Raw genomic sequence first — 18,021 nt, forward strand, 5'->3', positions numbered from 1 at the left:
GATTGCTGCCCCCAAATTTTTTTTAAAAAATGTTCAATGAATAACAAAATTTTTATTTCATACTCAATATTTACATAAGACAAATTGTATAAAAAGTACTTACATATGACAACTGCTTACAATAAATTTAAAGAATTTTAAATATTTAGGTGTGGTAACGCGAGAGTCCGGCCACCTGCATACTTTTTTTACGTGCTGCACCCCTGCTAGGAACGGGCTTGACTGGCGTCATAGCTTGGCCTCTTCTGAAAGAATATTTAGGGGGACAGTAGAGCAAAGGGAGAAGGGAAGATCAGTGTTAATAGTTAGAATCTGCCTTCAAGCAAAAGTAATTGCTTAAAAAATAGACATTAAAAACTTTGATGAAAGAACTTAACTGGTGTTCCAGGTTCATGAAACAAAAAGAGTTCTCTGTCAGGACCAAAACAACACTTGGACAAAAGCTTCCTGTTGGACTGGCTTGAAAAAATAACTTTTTTGGAATATAAATCTTAAGAAAATTTGAATAGAAGGTCAAATAATTAATATGGATGAAGAGTCCATTTCCTATGACTGTCTCAGCACAACTGTTCATTCAACAGATGATAAAACTGTTTCTGTGTTAATAACAGGAAATGAAAAAATTTCTTATACACATGTTTTGGGTTGTGCCATTAATGGAGAGCAGTTAATCCCTTTTATAATTTTTAAAAGAAAAACAGTTCCAAAAAGAAACCTCCTAAACCTAAAGGGGTCATTATTTGCACCAAAAAAGGATGAATGTCAAAGAAGTGATATTGTTCTGGCTGAGAGAAATTTATCGAAAAGGTGCTTTTTTTTTTTTTTTTTTTTTTTCTCCAACCTCAAGGACTCATTGTTCTGAATACAGTGCAATCCTGTTTAGTGTATACAGTAAAATCCAAAGTAAAAAGACTTAGCAGTGATGTCTCAGTGATAACAGGTGGGTTTACAAAAATTTTTACAGCTACTGGATCTCAATAGAATTTTCAAGCTTGAAATAAGAAAACAGTGGGAAAAATGGATGCAAAGTGGGCTCCATTTCTTGACAAATTCTGGACGGATGAGAAAAGCTCATTTGAGGAAGTTGCCTTTTGGGTCAATAAAGCATGGCAATCAGTCCAACTATATTAACTTTCATTAAATGGGATATCATCAAAGAAGATGAAAATGGAAGATAGTGATGCTGAAAGAAGTGATTTGGAACAGAGTGATGAAAGTTACCTTTATAGTCATTAAGTTTATTTAATTCTGACACTGATGAGTCAGATTTTGAAGGTTTTATATAGAAAAAAATGTAGTTTATTTTAATTATAAAATTCTCTTTCATTATCTAATTTGCATAGCCTTTTTCATAATATGGTAATTTATGGTGATATGGTGATTTTCACTGAATTCGTAAAAATAAAATCTATTAGTAATCAGCAGAGTTCGTTTTTATTGGCAACTTCAAGGTAAGATGTTTGTTTATTTTTATTTATTTATATATTACTGTTTATCATTATGTTGTAAATGTTATTAAATATCATCAATTATGATTATGTCAGTATGGAAGGGAATTGCTGAATAAATGAGTATTAAATATGTTTCGGAATGCTTTGCTGTGGTTTATCTGAGAAACTTAAATTTTTTTTAGTCATTTCATTTTCTTGTATGCAGCATATTTTCTGGCCAGAGTGGCTTATCTACCTAAAATTACAGTAACAGTCATTTATGTTTATAATGGAAAAAATGAAAAACAAAAAAAGTGAGTTAGGATTGAATCTAAAATAACTTTTTAAAATTTTAAAATAAATTAGTTTTAAGCTTAAAATAAGATACTGAGTGAGTGCTTATCTGATGTAAAATTTATCAAATTTTAATTTTTTTGGTAAAAAATTAAAAAATATATTCATTAATACAATTTTATTTATTTGCGCAATTTTAGTTCTAATACTTTTTTATTTTATGTTTGATGTTTATTTAAATTTGTATCTATTTTTTTTAATATGCATTTAATTAAAATGGTATTTAATTAAAAAACAGTATTTTTAGTTCATTATTTGCAGAAAGTATTGTGAATTATTTTAAATTTTTAAATCAACAGGAGTGCTTAAAAATCACTACTAAATATTATTGCACTAAAACCAATGAGCTGTTAACTGAAAACCATCATTTTTTTAGGGGTGAATTTATTTGTCTAGGATTATGATAAATTATAACCTGTCTGGGGCCCAACATTGTAAAAGTGTTTTATCAAGAACTATTGATTTTTTAAATTAAAAGTCAGTTATAGTTGCACTTTTTAAAAATAATAATGTTTGATTTGTATACATGTAGGTCTGTTCTTGAAAGTCACCATTCAGCACATTCCTTCAAGTTAGCTATGTCCAGTGAAAAAGTTAACATCTTCCAAAATTTAAGCAAAGATGCCTACAAGGAAGTGAGGCGATCTATCATCGATATGGTATTGGCCACTGAGATGACTAAACATTTTGAACATTTGTCTAAGTTTGTCAATGTGTTTACCAAGTCAGTGGAAGCTGAAGAAGATGAATTAGAAACATCTGTAAGCAGTACAGCAGCACCAGATAATTTAAATTTATTTTTCTTGTGTAATACGTAATTTCAATCTTATGAATTTATTTTAAAATAATTAAAAGCTTTGATAATGGTTAATATTATATTAATTAAATAACATTACTTACATAATTAACTTATTCATGTAAGGTGTAAAACTGTTTGTGAAGCAGCATTAATAACTCTGAAATAATTCTGAAAGAGGGAAGGAAACATTTTCCTCCCTGAAATAATTCATACTGAGTGTTTATTAAAAGTTTTTGTAATCATTTTATGTTTTCATAATTTTCTAATTTTCCCATAAAAAATCAACTTTAAATAAGATTAAAAATAAGAAAATTCAAAATTTCAGTCCAAATATCATGATAGATATTAGAAATGTACTTCTGAGTATGTGTCTGCATTTGAAGAGCTGTTGAATTTGGAAATTTAAATGTGGTTTTCTTAAGTTTTTTATTTATTTTTTTATTTAATTTTATTTTTCATTGTTTTTGCTTAGAAGATGTTTTGAATTTTTTTGTCTTTTATTATTATTAATATACTATAAAAACCTTATTTGGAATGTTTTTATTGAATTACAAAAACATTTTTGTAAAGGACTAAAATTTTGAATGGTGACAAAATATTTATAAAACACATGCTGTCTGTAAAGTAGAAAATAAAGAGGGGGAGTATGTTAGGATCAAATCTAAAATAACTTTTTAAGACTTTAATTAATTTTAAAATAAATTAGTTTTAAGTTTAAAAGAAGGTACTGAGTGAGTGCTTATCTCATGTAAAATTTATCAAATTTTAATTCTTTTAGTAAAAAATTAAAAAATATATCCATTAATCCAATTTTATTTATTTGTCCAATTTTAGTCCTATTGCCTTTTAATTTTTATTTCAATTATTATTCCTTTTTCCATTTTAGGCTATAAGCCTTTAATTTTTATACAGTTTTCCCACTTTTCCACAGTATTTAAATATTACTGATTAATTATTAAATTCGTATATTATTTAATTTCTTTAGAAAACTCATTTCCTCAGAATATGGCTTAAAATATTTTTGCTTTTGATTAGCAAAGTTTTTTAACAGTTTTGCTTTTTCTTTGGCTTGAAATTTAATTAATATTTATTTACCACAATGCTTTATATTTAGTCAATTTTTAACCTGGTTCTACTTGAGAACTCTTTTTAAAATCTCTTTATAATATTTATTTTTACAATGATTTTTAATTTTTATTTTGGGCTCACATCAGAACAGATTATATCCTAGTTATCAATTAAAACTTCTAAGAAGTTTTTAAAAAATTATCACTTTTTTGCTCTTTTAAAGTAATTTAAAAATTTATTATTTTTTTCTTTTTTTACAATTTTCTTTTAATTGTTATGTTAAGAATTCACTATCATCCAAAATAATTCAGAATTATGGCTTTGTTGAAAATCTTTTGGCTGCTCCTTGAAAAAGACCAAAAAAATTTCAACAACACTTTTTATATTAGTTTTATTATGCTGTGTTAATTATACTAATTTTATCGTGTTATTTTACTGAATTGTTTTTATTCCAGTTTTGGTATGTATACTTTTGCTTAGACAGTTGACCTCTTTCTTGGTTTAATTGATTTAATTAATTTATCTTGATTAACTAATTCACAGCACACTGCAGAACTTTAATAATTTATTAATTTAATTTGAAATTTCTGAACTTTTATATATATGTGTGGGTGGGTGTGTTTATTTCAAACAAAACAGTTTTTAAAACTGAAATTCAGCATTAAAGCGGCTAAGATTGTATAATTAATTAGTATAAATAATAACTTAGGCCACTGAGAAAATTTAGAAATTAAATGTAAACAAAAAAGTGTAAACTAAAAAATATATCATGTAGAGGTCGCTCAAATGAAGTGCACTTCCATGATTGTGGCATCATTTACAGAAGAGCATACATGCCCTATAAACGGCACTGAGTGCTGAGAGTGCATGCCATATCATCAGATTACGACAGATGCTTCTGTGATAGCGTAGGAGCAAGGTCAATGGTATTGTTTATATTATGGAGGCCTTCAAATGTTGTCAGTGTACAGTCGTGCAATTTTTAACAGCTGAAAATGTGAGTGCCAAGAAATTTATCATAACATGCAAAATGTGTTTGGCATGGAGTGTATGCCATGTAGATCAATATTCACATAGCATAACAGTTTTCATAAAGGATGAAACAGTATGGACGACAACATGACCAGATCAAGCGCATCTGGTTATCTATCACCCAGGAAGTAATTGCAACTATGGACAGTCTCGTGAGAAATAATCAGCGAAGCACCACTTCCGAGATAGTGGATGGAATGTCTATGAGCAAAGGTTCAAAAGGTTTGCACACAGTGGGACATTTGACAGAGGAGCAGAAGAGTTACTGCGTGGGTGTTTCCGTGAAAATTCTTATGTGTTACTACCAAATGGGCAACCATTTCCTTTCTTCGATTATTGCTGATGATAAAACAAGGTGTCATCACTTTTTCTGGCCACCAAACGTGTAAGCATGGAATAGTGACATTCTTCATCCCTACAGCCAAAGAAGGTTCATTCATCCGTGAGGGCTGAAAAATTCATGCATACATGCTTCTTCGGTGTCGATGGCCCAGTGCTGTTGGAATGGCTGATTCGATTGTTTATGCTACCAGTTACTGTGCCACATCATATAAACTGGAAAAAAAAATCAAGAAACAGCAATGTGGCATGCTGCCATATTGGGTTATTCTCTTGCATGAGAATGCTTGTCCTCATGTGGCTGTTGTGTGCTAAACAATGTTAATGGCAATTACACTGGAGATTCTGGAACATCCACCCTATAGCTCTGACCTCTTGCCTAGCGATTACCATGTCTTTGGTTTTTTGTCTTTGGCTTTGGTTACCATTTTCTACTTGATTCAAAAGATCTTTATCTTTAAAGCAATTTTTATCTTGTAAAAACAATTTTTATTCATATCTTTAAAAGTTACTTAACTAGTTAAACTTCATAAAAATACATACTATTTGTATCATGGAATAATGATGTCTTGGAATTAGAATCTTTATAAATGAGAACTTTTTATCCAGAATTAAAAAAAAAAAAAAAAAAAAAAGTGAGTATATCTTTCATTACACAATTTGAAAAATCAATATTCTTTTAGAAGGTTAAACTTCTGTTACCATTTTCGGTAACATTGCCATTAACATTTATAATTTAGTTATCTTTTACACAGCTGAAGAATATCAAAATAGGAGATTTTCTGAGGCAAAATAAAAAGCCTTAATTTTCTTCAAAAAATGTATATATTTCCAGGTCTAACTGTAATATGAAAATGTATTTTAATTTTTTTTTTTTTTTTTTTGTTTGTTTGTTTGTTTGGGGGAGGGAGAAATGAAGTGATAAATCATATATAAATAAAATTGAACTTTAAATATTTAAAAAAAAAAAAGAGAGAGAGAGAGAAAGAAAGAACATTGGTTTAAGAGAAGTTGCATTTCCCTTAACAAATGTTATCTAAGATGGAGGAATCAAAAACAAAAGAGAAACTCATCAAGATCTGTAGCTATCTAGCAAATACAGTGGGAACAAAAAAAAAAAAAAAAAAAAAAAAAATCAAATCTTATACAAAAAATATCTTTACTGAAATGCTGCTAAAACAGAAAATTGTGGTTTCCAAAATTTTAAATAATTTTGTATGGTATGTTGAATGTTCATTTGTGAAAATTTATGTATGTTTCTCCTTCATAATAAGTCCTTAACATTACCTTTCTTAATTCTAGCTTGAACCATCATCTGCAGATTTGGCTGCTATGTCAACTCCTGAAAATATTATTCTTGTAAAAAGAATTCTTATCAAATGTGCTGATGTTTCTAATCCTACCAAACCTCTAAACTCTTGTAAAGAATGGGCTTACAGAATTGCTGAGGAGTACGTAGCTCAGGTAATGTACTTTTTCATTACACTGATCATACAAATTAAGAGATTAATGATTCAGCACATCATTTGGTGGCCTAAATAAACCTTTTTGCCAGCTATCTACAGGGAATACCAACAGGAATTTATGTAAAATGGCAACATTATGATGTATTAAAACTGACAGTACAAAAATGTGGTTATTCTAAATTTGAATAAATATCTTGCTTAATTTAGTAGCTAAAATAATTCAAAACAAAGATAAATATTTTTTTAATGTTTTTATTTATATAAAATGTGAACTGGCATTTCTCATAAATAATGCAAGATTTGTTTTAGGTGTCATTTAGCATACCTTGCTGTTAAATTGTTAACATCGATCTATTTTTTGCGTTATTTTTTTGTGCATTAACAATCTCTATATGAAGTATGATATTTTTTTTAAGTGTGACTAATCTCTGTATGAAATATATTTAATTTTGTATACAATGTAATATGCTTCCTTATTATCTAGTTATCTATTTCATGAGATAGTTATTGTATATAATTTGACGTACTTTTGTAAACTCATGAGAATTTATACTTTGTAGCAATTTAATTTGGAGAAATGCTATCAGATCTTTATTCAAATTTATGTATATTTTTAATATGTTGTCATTTCTATTGCATTATTGTGTTTTGTAAAATAATTTGCTGTCTCTTTGAGGGGTTTCAATTTAGACTTATATTCACTATGCTGGTCTGTGATATGCTAAGAAACAAAATAAGTAACAATATCATTCAGCCAAGAAAATTCTGAAAGAAGGGGAAAGTTAAAATGCTCTTTATCAAAATTACTGCAATGCAAAATAAGTATTCAGCTACATTTTTATCTTTTTTTTAAATTATATTTCAAGGGATTTATTTTTGAGTAAACCTTTTAAAATTGTGTCATTAGATTGGGTAAATTTTGGGTCATCTGAAAAATTCTGTGGTTTTCCAAATTGAAACATGTTTTCTAAATTTTTTTTTTTTTTTTTTGATAGAGTGATCTTCATCAAAGCGGATGTCTAAATACAGTCTTTTCTGTTCATATTGCATAATCCTAATGTTGTAGTAAATTTGTTTCAATGCAGTGCTAAGAATCCAAAAACTCATTTTTGTCATATTAAGTTTTTTATTCTAAAAAGTGGGGGAAAATGCTAGTCAGACTGTTTGAAAAATTATGCTATATAGTAAAAACCCATACCAGACACAAATTTGCAAAATGTGGTTTTATGTATACATGTTTTCTTAATTGTCTGATTAATGATCTGATTTGTCCAATCTGAGAATTTCAGTTATACATGGTATGCTGCAGAGTATTGGCTGTGTTATGAAAACAAGGTATTCTTTGCCAAACTTCAGGCATACAACAAATTTTACTCTCCCAATGAAAAATCTTTCAGCATGTGGTGCCACTGACTCATAAGTCAAAAGCAACTGTTTCTTTTGTGTCTTCATTTCAATTATTTCTGTAAATGATGTCATGGACACAATACATTTAAAAAAATCCCTTTTTTGGCATAGTATAAAATCTGGAAACTTTCAGATTTTTTTAAACATTTTTAGTAGTATTGCTGAGATGTTTTGTGTCATCCCTCATATGTATGAGATCTTAATTTCACAGTTTTTCATCTCTCTAGGCCATTTTAGAATTTTCTGAATGGATATTTCGGATAACCTAATATATAAATTAGAACATATTTCCTACTTAGGAAAAGTAGTAAGATATTTGTCTTTCAAACTTTATCTGTCTGTTCAGCTCTTAGAAGTAGTTTTACTTTTGAATCTGATTTCAGTTAAATAGTAGATTTAGTTTATGATATATGATATATCTATTTAAAAACATGAAATATTTTTAACAGAATTACATTATATTATTTTTCACTTTTTAAATATACTTTTTCACTTCAGATTTGTTTGGCTTTTCATTTCAGTCTGTTGCCATTTGGAAAACATTAAGATATCATTCTTTCATATTTAATCTGTCTATTATTAATTAACAAAACTAAACTAAAAACCAATATATGCAGATCTGATTTTTTTTCTTTTTAATCTGATTGATTTTTAAAAAATGCATTTAAATCATGATATATCTAATTAAAACATTAAATAGTTTTATAGATTACACATTTTTTCACTTTTTGAATAAGTAGAAAATATATAATGTTCCTATGGTAGTTTAAATGCATGTTCATTTAAAGACTAATAAAATGTTTTGCTATTCAAACTGGGCTATGTTTATCAATAATCTGAATGTGAAGAATCATCATTCACCACCTTTTAGTTCAGGCGGCACTGTAGAGACATTAGGTATTTTTTTAAAGCAAGAAAGATGAAAATGAGTGATGCCCTCACCGGGACTCGAACCATGGACCTTTCGAATACACCACAAAGGCATGCTAAGAAGGCGGGAGAAATACCTTATACATTGTTGCATTTTTTAGTTCATTTTTTTAATTGAATCTGATTATTCCTTTCCTTGATATTTAATTATCTGCAATGAATCCGATTTCAATAGCACTCATTACCATAAATAATTTTCAGTTTGTTTGTTTTCCTCTCCATGCTAAATCAAAAATAAAAAAGCTCCTTGTTACTCTTTATCATATCATGCCTCAAAATTTATTCTTCTGAATCTTTGCTTTCTGATGAACTTAATTATTTGAAATCAATTGCTACTGCCAGAGGATTTTCATCTTGCCATCCCAAAAGATATTGTGCTATTAAAAATAACCATAATAACCTTGTCATTATTCCATTTCATACTTATATCAGTTAAATGTTGCTCAAATTGTCCTGAAGTTTAACTGTTTAGTCATTTTCTCACCTGTCAGTAAAGCCCATTAAAAATTCTTAGATTTTTTATCTTTGATTTTAATGCTTTTGGAATTTATAACATATCTTGTCAATGTGGTTTGTCCAAACTAAAGGAGCATTAAAATTTCGCATCAAGGAACACAAAATTTATATTTAAAAAAAAAAAAAAAAAAAAAGAGGAATAAACGAATTATATTTGCTACAGTTTTCAGTTAAATAAATAATAAGAAAAAAATAATGGAAAAAAGACCACTTCATGAATTTTTATTGGGGGATTAAGAGCAGGTAGCAAATATCTAGAAAGGTGTTAAAAAAAGGGAAAAGAAAACAAAGAAAGAAGAAACTCTGAAAACAAAGAAGAAGGGATTAGCCCTCAGGAACCGAGTTTTCAAAAAACTCTGTTATTCCAATGAACTCATGTAATTTTTTAGTTGTGTTGTAAAGTGCATACATTTGTGAGTATTAGCAATATGCTATTGTCATAAATTTTAGTTCTAGACATATTATAAAATTTCAATGTCAATAAATATAGTTTTTTTTTTTTTTTTTTTTTTTTTTTTTTTTTTTTTTTTTTAATTAATTGCTTATTATAACATTTCCTGTTTAAATATTTTGTTTGTGGAAATATTCCTGCACTTAAATATTGTGTCTATAGAAATATTGGTCTGAATATATGATGTTGGTCTAGATGCAAATTACCATGTAACCTGAAGACATTATTGCGTAGAGACATTAGGATATTTTTGGAAGCAGGCAAAATGAAAAATTAGCAACACCTTCACCGGGAATCGAACCACGGACCTCTGGAATACCAGCTCAGCATGCAGAACCACTACACCACAAAGGCACTCTAGGAAGGTGGGAGAAATACCTTATACTCCCCCTTTTAAAGGGCGACTGGGGTTTTTAGGGGGCCCAATCGCCAAATCCTGGGTGTGGAGAACCATCATCCATCGCCCTTTTAGTTTGGGCGCCACTGTAGAGACATTAAGTTAATTGGAAAAGCCAAAAAGATGAAAAATTAGCTATCACCTTCACCGGGAATCAAATCACAGACCTCTGGAATACCGGCCCAGCATGCAGAACCACTACACCATGAAGGCACGCTAGGAAAGCAGGAGAAATACCTTATAATTGTATTTTGTATTAAATCCTTCTAAAATGTTAAAAATTTTGTTGGAGAGGGATTTCCAGATCATTTTTAAAAATATATAAATAAGAAGCTTTGAAAAATAAATATTAAATAGTTTTATTACTTTTCTTTTTGAAGAATGTCTTTGTATCATTTAATTGTTTTTATTAAAACTATTAAATTTTTGTCAATATGATAAAATTTATTTTTTCAGACCGATGAAGAAAAAAGTAAAGGTCTTCCAATAGTTATGCCAGCATTCGACCGTGCCAAATGTAGCATTCCCAAATCTCAAATGGGATTCATAGACTATTTCGTCAATGATATGTTTGACGCCTGGGATGGTGAGAAGTTAAAATTATTTTGTTTAAAAGAGTAGATTAGATTTGTTTCATGCTTTTAGCTACAAAAGAATGCAGCAATCTTTCCTTTATTGTAATAAAATCTTCATAATAAACTGTATTTTTTAGTTTTCATAGCAATGAGAAACTGCAAAAAACTGGTAATTGAAAATGTTACCAGCTGCTCTAGTATTTTTTGGACTAAAACTGAAAATTTGCAGAAGCTCAAATTGCAAAAAAAATAAACAGATTTTTTTTTAATTGAGATCTCAAATTCACAGATTAAATTAATTGCAAATTAATTTAAGGGAAGTTGACTTAAGCACATTTTTAATTACAAGAGATCGCTAAAATTAAAATATTTGGTAAAATGCATGCAAAAATATACAAAGATAATTCAGAAAGTAACCTTCATTTGGCTTTAAGTAAAAAAATATGTGTGTAGATACAACAAATTTTTATCTACATCTGAAGCTTACTTTTTCAGCATAGTGGCCATTTAAATTCAAGCACTTATCACAGCATTTTTCATACTTACAGATCATTTCTTCATAAAACTTTGAATTCCAAATCCATTTAAATTAGCGAAAAGGTCTTCTCTCCACTGAGCAGTGGGAGAGTGAGTGTTATCTTGCAAAAAATAGAAATCCAGATGTCAAAAAGGCTGTGGCATTTTTTCTCGATGGCTTACTTCAGTCTCTTCAGAGTGTGCCTACAACTTCAGAAGTAACTGGCATTTCAAGTTTCATGAATTCTTCAAGCAAGATTCCCTTAGCATCCTAAAAGATGCTGGCTATGGCCATCCTTCCTGACAAAGGTCGGATGGGCTTTCCTCAACTCATTCCGAGAACTGGTATGGTCCCTGCCACTGACTGTTGTTTGCCCCATCATTCACACACACCACCCAAATCTTGTTGCCAGTCACATTCTGTTCAAAAACTCCTCCCCTTCTATGCTGTACTTGGAAAGAAAGACAAGACAGAGCTCATGCAATTGATTTTGTGGATCTCCATGAAAATATTTGGGGCCCATCAAGGCCAGAACTTCTGGTAGCCTAATTTTCAAGTGAGCACCTCCTACAAAACAATCTGAGAAATATTCATAAATTTTATCATGCTTAATTGCTTAATTTATTAATTGTCGGTGCCAATGCAAGTTCTAACATGAATAGTAGCATAAGCGCTTCTAATGAAAAACTGTACAAGTTGTCAAAAATTCGATGGGCAGTTATTAAGTTATCTTACATTTTTGGGTCAATTTAAGACCCATGAGGATAAAGAACTCGATGACGTTGACAAATTCTATTATTTAGCTCAATGTTACCAATGGCTAGTGAGCTGATAAATAATTACCCTTTAACGGCTGAAAATTACCCAAAAGCCATTTCTACATTTAAGGAGCATTTGGGCAACAAGGAAGTTTTAACTGAGATATATGTGAGGGAATTTTTAAAATTAATTATCCAAAATGTAAATGTACGCTTACAAGGGAAGGATCAGTTGCCACTAGTGTCACTGTTTGACAAAAATCGAGTCCCACCTCAGATCACTAGAGTTTTTAAGTTTAGCCGTAGATACTAATGCATCCTGGTTATATCCCATGGTCAAGTCTTGTCTATCAGGTGAGATGCTTTGAGTATGTCAGAGAAGTGTTCTGCTCAGTAATGAGGGATCACGTCTCGCAAATCTCCTGGAATTTTTGCCTAAAGAGGTCGAAGAAGAACAGAGAGTTAAACTGGCCAGGTCTGAATTTGAAAATTCTTCTACTTCGCACGATGAGCAGTCTAAAGATGGAAAATTTTTAAGACCAAAACCCAATTGCGAGTGCAGCAAGTCTAGTTGCTGTCAAAGAACAAAACTATGTTTTTTGCAGAAAATCTCATGAAAGCAAAGAATGTTTTACAGCTCGATTGATGCGCTTAAAGGAAAGATCGGACAGAGTAAGAGAATTAAAATGCTGCCATCACTGTCTTAAAGTAGGGCATTTTGTGAAGCAGTGTCAACAGTTTATTCAATGCTATCTGTGCAAGCTATTTCACTCTATAATTTTATGTCCTGAGGTATCAGAGAATAATGTTAAGAATAAGGCAAAATGAAAAGAGTCAGTAATGGTACAAAACACGTCCTCTCCCCTATGTATGAATGAAGTCACTCTTATGACTTTAATGGCTGAAGTAGTCACAGACAATGTAAAGGTGGTCAGGTTCCTCTTGGAATGTGGATCCCAATGATCTTACGTTTTACAATCCACAGTTGCAGCCTTACATCTGAAAAGCACCTCCTCTGAGAATTTAACTCATGTGCTATTTGGCGGAGCACCAGTTTAGTTTTTTGGATCAAGATACCATTTGTGGAGGAATACCATGTATTCCTAAAGGTTTGTTATTTAAGGTATTATAAAAGATACAGAATTTGGATTTCAGATATTGATGAGAGTCACCCGGAAATAGAAATCCTCATAGGGAGTGATATTTATGGGCAAATACTTATTGCTTAAACATTTCTACAGGCTCTGAGATGGTTTATTGCCACACGTGGCCTTCCTACGACAGCGTATTCCGATAACCGAACCAATTTTACTGGAACAGATAATGCTCTGAGATGCCTGGATTTAAGAAAAATCAAAGAAGATTAGTGTTTTCCAATAAAGTGGAAATTCATCTCCTCCTACGGCTGCATGGGGCATAGTGGTGGGAGTGCTTGGTTCATTCCACCAGATCCTTCTTGTGTGAATTTTAGGAAGATCGTCAATGAATTTCAAGGAGTTTCTGACAGTCCTGTGTGATGTTGAATCTACATTAAACAGCCATCCTTTAACGTACATCTGTGATGATTCAAAAGAACTTGTACCTCTGATATCTTCCCTGTTTTTGCAAGACATAAAACTAGTGGGGGTACCAGATTTGGATTATATCAATTCCCAGAAATTGAATGTACAAACAAATTACTGCAATACATTGAGACAAGAACTAGAAGGCGTTTCCGCAAGGAATATCTTGCCCAACTGGTACAGAAGACCAGTGTTTCATGTCAGAAACTAAAGGTGGGAGACATAGTCCTCATAGAACTAAAAATATGTAATGAAAAAGTTAGTTAAAAAAACATGCAATGTGGCCAAGGGGCAAAATTGTGAAAATCTTCAACAGTAGTGATGGGGCTACAAGAATGGTACAGATAAAAAGTGCAAACCCTGGCAACTGAAAACAAATCTAAATATGCAGACTCTTAAAACCAAGAACAAACACTTAGACATAATGTACAATATAAAATTTTTGGACTTAAATCCTTTTGTTTAGCAATGACTCACAAATTGTTTAGCAAATTGTTTTAAATTTATTTTTTATTGATCTCATTTTAGCATGCTCCATCATATATGCTGTATGCTAACCAAGTTTTTCTTTTGCATTTTTCGAACCTAATGCATTAGTGTTGGTTTTATGTCTTACTCGCAATGTTAGAACATTTTGTGTAATGTCTGATTTTGAGAAAATCAGAGTGGAAGGATGTTGCATCTCTCACATTTTATGTGACTAAATCTGGTAACAACTGTAGTGGTAACCATGGCTACAGAATTTGTTGCATGAGCTTCCAAAAAAGAAAAGTAGTGCAATAGAAAAAATTGTGCCTCTCTTGAATGGCAGTAGCGGATGATATTCCATGCATTTTGTTTTTAATGCAGCCAATTCATTTTGCAATTCTGTTGCATTAAAGAAATTGAGCTCTAGTTTGGATGAAATGAAATCCACTGCAAATATTAGGGTGATTTCTCAAGTTACAGAGTTTTAGAAAATGAGGACTTCTATGTTTAAGTTTGTGGTATTTAAATTACAAAAGTTTTCTTTAGAAAAAATATGCTGGGCTTATTCTCGATGTACAGATAAGTGAAATTTTATGTTATTGTGGTTACATATAATTTGCAAATATAACTGTGAATAGAATTCTATAAAATACTTTCAAAAATCTGGAATAGTATTTAAGTTTGTAGATGTTGAGTGTACATTCTATGTCAGAGCCTGTTGCAGTCAGGTGGGAAAACTAAGAATGTTTGCTCACGATAACAGCCTTCAAGTTATCAGGCTACAATGGTGAAGACAGCTTCATGGCAAAGCACTAAAGTATAGCTTCCGACTTGGTCGATCGCTCTTGAGCTAATCTCTGAACTCAAGACACTACTATTGAACTCAACACACTACTCTACTCCGCATACAGGCAGGGTATCTAAAACTTTTGACTTCCCCTTTGGAAAAGTTCTTGGGAAAATTGGTAAGAATTCATACTAGAATGTTCTCACTTCATCTATGTCATGTTGCCAAATCTGTCAACCCGAACCCCGCTTACCACAACTGGGCATTTTGTAACACTATATATATTGAATTTCATGTTTTATGAAGTAGTCTCCCTTTTCAAATAATTTCAGGATATATAAGGGAGGTTACCAGATGCAAAAATGGATAAGGAGCACAGTTGCCCTTAATATTCATTTTTGTATCTAGTAACCTTGCAACTTCCAGCAACAGTAACTGTAAATGTTGAATATATTCTTTGTGTAATTTTCTAGTTTTAACACAATTAATCTCAAATATATCTATGAATTATTTTTTAAATATTTATAGCTGCTTTAGGGTATGGAATTATTTGCAACTGCAGAGCTTTTAAAAGCATATACAGTGGTACTTCAGCTTACAAATTTAATTCATTCTAAGACTGTGCTTATGAGCCAATTTACTCGTATCCTGAAACAATTTTTTCCATTGAAATACATTTAATTGCCATTAATCCATAAGAGCCCTCCAAATAACCACCTCAAAACTCTTGCTAAATGCTTAAATACAACACATTGAAAATGTGTTGTATTGTATAGAAAACTAATAAAAACTTTATTCTTTACTGGTTTTTGCTACATTTTTCTCTACTATTTCCTCACTTTCATCTAAAATGCATTTCAATAGACTCAAGAAGTTCGTTCGTAACTTTTGGTAAGATTCAGTAGTGTTCAAGAAGTTTGTTTCATTTTTCATTTAGAAGAGTTTCTGAAATGCATTTAACAACTATCACTGAACACTGCTGTTGTGCACCATGTTGCAGTTCCCCCCCTCTTCAGTAAACTTGACTATTGACTCTTACTTTCCTGAAAAATCTTTAATTTCAGCTGAAGAGATAGGCTATTCTATGCCTACCTCTTCCTCATTACTAATTTCTTCCAAAACTTTATGCAATTGATCTGTAGTTATTTAACTTCCATTGTAAGTTTTTTTTTTTTTTTTTAGTTTTTTTTTTAAAGTGATCCTTTGTTTATATCTTCTTCTTCCATGCAGAATTTAAGGTTCTCCTTGAAACACCCTGCCATGCCATATCAATAATTCTTAGGCCTATTGTAATGTTATTAAGGTTTTCCCAGAACTTACAAATGGTGAGATTGGTGCACTCAGTCACATCACAGCAGGAGTTTGGTGAAGAGCTTTTTAAAATTTGAAGTCACCTACTGGTCCATCAGCTATGGGATAGAGATGGTCTGAGGGAAAGGTAGAGAAACTTGAATTCATTGAGATTTGGTGGGTATTGTCCAGCATGAGAAGTACTTATGCTATTTAACAGCAGAACTAAAGACCAGGTTGAGCTACCCTACAAAGAACTGCCTGGCTACCTATGCCTTTGGGTATGCTCTCCACAAAGCCTTTTCTGCAGTTTTCTTTCATAATTATGTGGGTCTGAAATACTCTGAGGTTTCCTGAAGTTTATACAAGCAGGGGCTATACTGAAGTCACCATTCAATGACAGGCTCAGTCTACCTTTCACAGATTTTTGGCCTGGCATCTTTGTCTTTTCTATTATATAAGCTTTTTAGAAGAACCCTGTCATAACTGAAGATTTGCTGAGAAATGTATCTAGGCTTCTATCAGTATCTCAAACATTTCAAGGAACTCCTCCTCTGCCTTTATGTCTGAGCTTGCTGACAATGAACTGAATTCCAGCTTTAAACATTTCAAGCCATCCATAACTTGCCTTAAATATCAGGTTCTAACAAAAGTTTCCCACCACTGCAAATATTGTCTGCATGAACAGTTCACGGTGGCATGTTTAATCATATTTTTTTTTTTTTTTCATTTGAAAGAGACTGTGTTGTGAAATTTGTAAAAAAAAGATCATTATCATTAAGTACAAGGAATCTGAAATGGAACTTTCATGCTACCAGATTAGAACCAACATTTACTTCCAGTTCTGTTGCACAAAGTCAGCTACAGAATATCACCAAATCATGTGTATAGCTTTAGGTACTAATGTTGTATTGTGTGACACTGTGAAGGTGTTTGGTACCAAAAGTTCAAAAACAAGGACTATAACATTCAAGAAGCAGAGCATTCTGGCCGGCCTATTGATGCTTATGAGGCCCACCTGCAAGAACTTCTGGAAGAAGATCAGTATGCAACCACTCGAGAGCTTGCTAAGGAGTGAAACATTAGTGACATGTCCATTAATCATGCTATGCATCACATAAACTTGACTTACAAGTTTGGCCGCTGTGTGCTATATGAGCTGACTCAAGCAGATAAGGACAGATGTGTTCGAGCTTGCACTAATCTGCTCAAATATCAATGCAAGGACAAAATTCTGGACCGGATTGTCACATATGAAGAATGCAAGAAAGCACAAAGTATTATAAAGATGCATTTAGGCCAAAGTAATCACAGGAAACACCATGCTTTGTTTACTGTGCCAACAAATGGTGGTGCAGCAAACCTCTCACTTGGCCTCATATCCAGATAAATGCAAATAAATTCAGATGTGCTCGAATGACAGCTCATATCCAGAAGTACCATTGTATGTCTGATGAAATTGTTTCAGCATTTATATGGAATGTGGTAATGCTGATAGTTTGCGAGATTATACGATTAGTGAACATCTGCTTCTCATTTATTATTCTTTTTCTCAAATACTTGCAACAAGTATGTCACTTAGTAGTTGGTATTTGAATATCACCCTGTTAAAAGATGGCCATCTGTACTATATATTTTCTGAGCGGTTTTGGAAGCATCCATTACTCATTGTAATATCTGGTTGTAACAAAAGTTTTCTGCCGAACAACGTTCTTAATGAAGTTAGGAATAAAAACATGAAAAACTTGCTATCTTTAGTGCAGGTAGTAATCATCACTCAAATGTATGATTTCCTGAAAAAGTTTTGGTGGTTTTTCAAAAAGCATTTGACATAAAAACTTGGTGCCCACAAGTTCAAAAACAGATCTACCTCAT

At 31.4% G+C, this 18,021-nt stretch overlaps 1 protein-coding gene across 4 annotated transcripts in view; it reads left to right on the plus strand.

Annotated features, from left to right (window-relative positions):
- The window catches only part of LOC118198792 (high affinity cAMP-specific and IBMX-insensitive 3',5'-cyclic phosphodiesterase 8B-like), a 419,321-nt gene that overhangs the window by 386,343 nt on the left and 14,957 nt on the right, over nt 1-18,021 (plus strand). For all 4 annotated transcript variants that reach the window (XM_085815741.1, XM_085815740.1, XM_085815742.1 and 1 more), the window contains 3 exons: nt 2,317-2,545; nt 6,325-6,486; nt 10,646-10,775. In XM_085815741.1, the coding sequence (XP_085671867.1) occupies nt 2,317-2,545; nt 6,325-6,486; nt 10,646-10,775 (521 nt within the window). The remainder of the gene's footprint in view (nt 1-2,316; nt 2,546-6,324; nt 6,487-10,645; nt 10,776-18,021) is intronic.

Source organism: Stegodyphus dumicola, chromosome 4 (genome assembly GCF_044657685.1).
Source record: "Stegodyphus dumicola isolate Sdum_Otavi_A_Nest chromosome 4, ASM4465768v1".
In the NCBI taxonomy this organism is placed as follows: Eukaryota; Metazoa; Arthropoda; class Arachnida; order Araneae; family Eresidae; genus Stegodyphus; species Stegodyphus dumicola.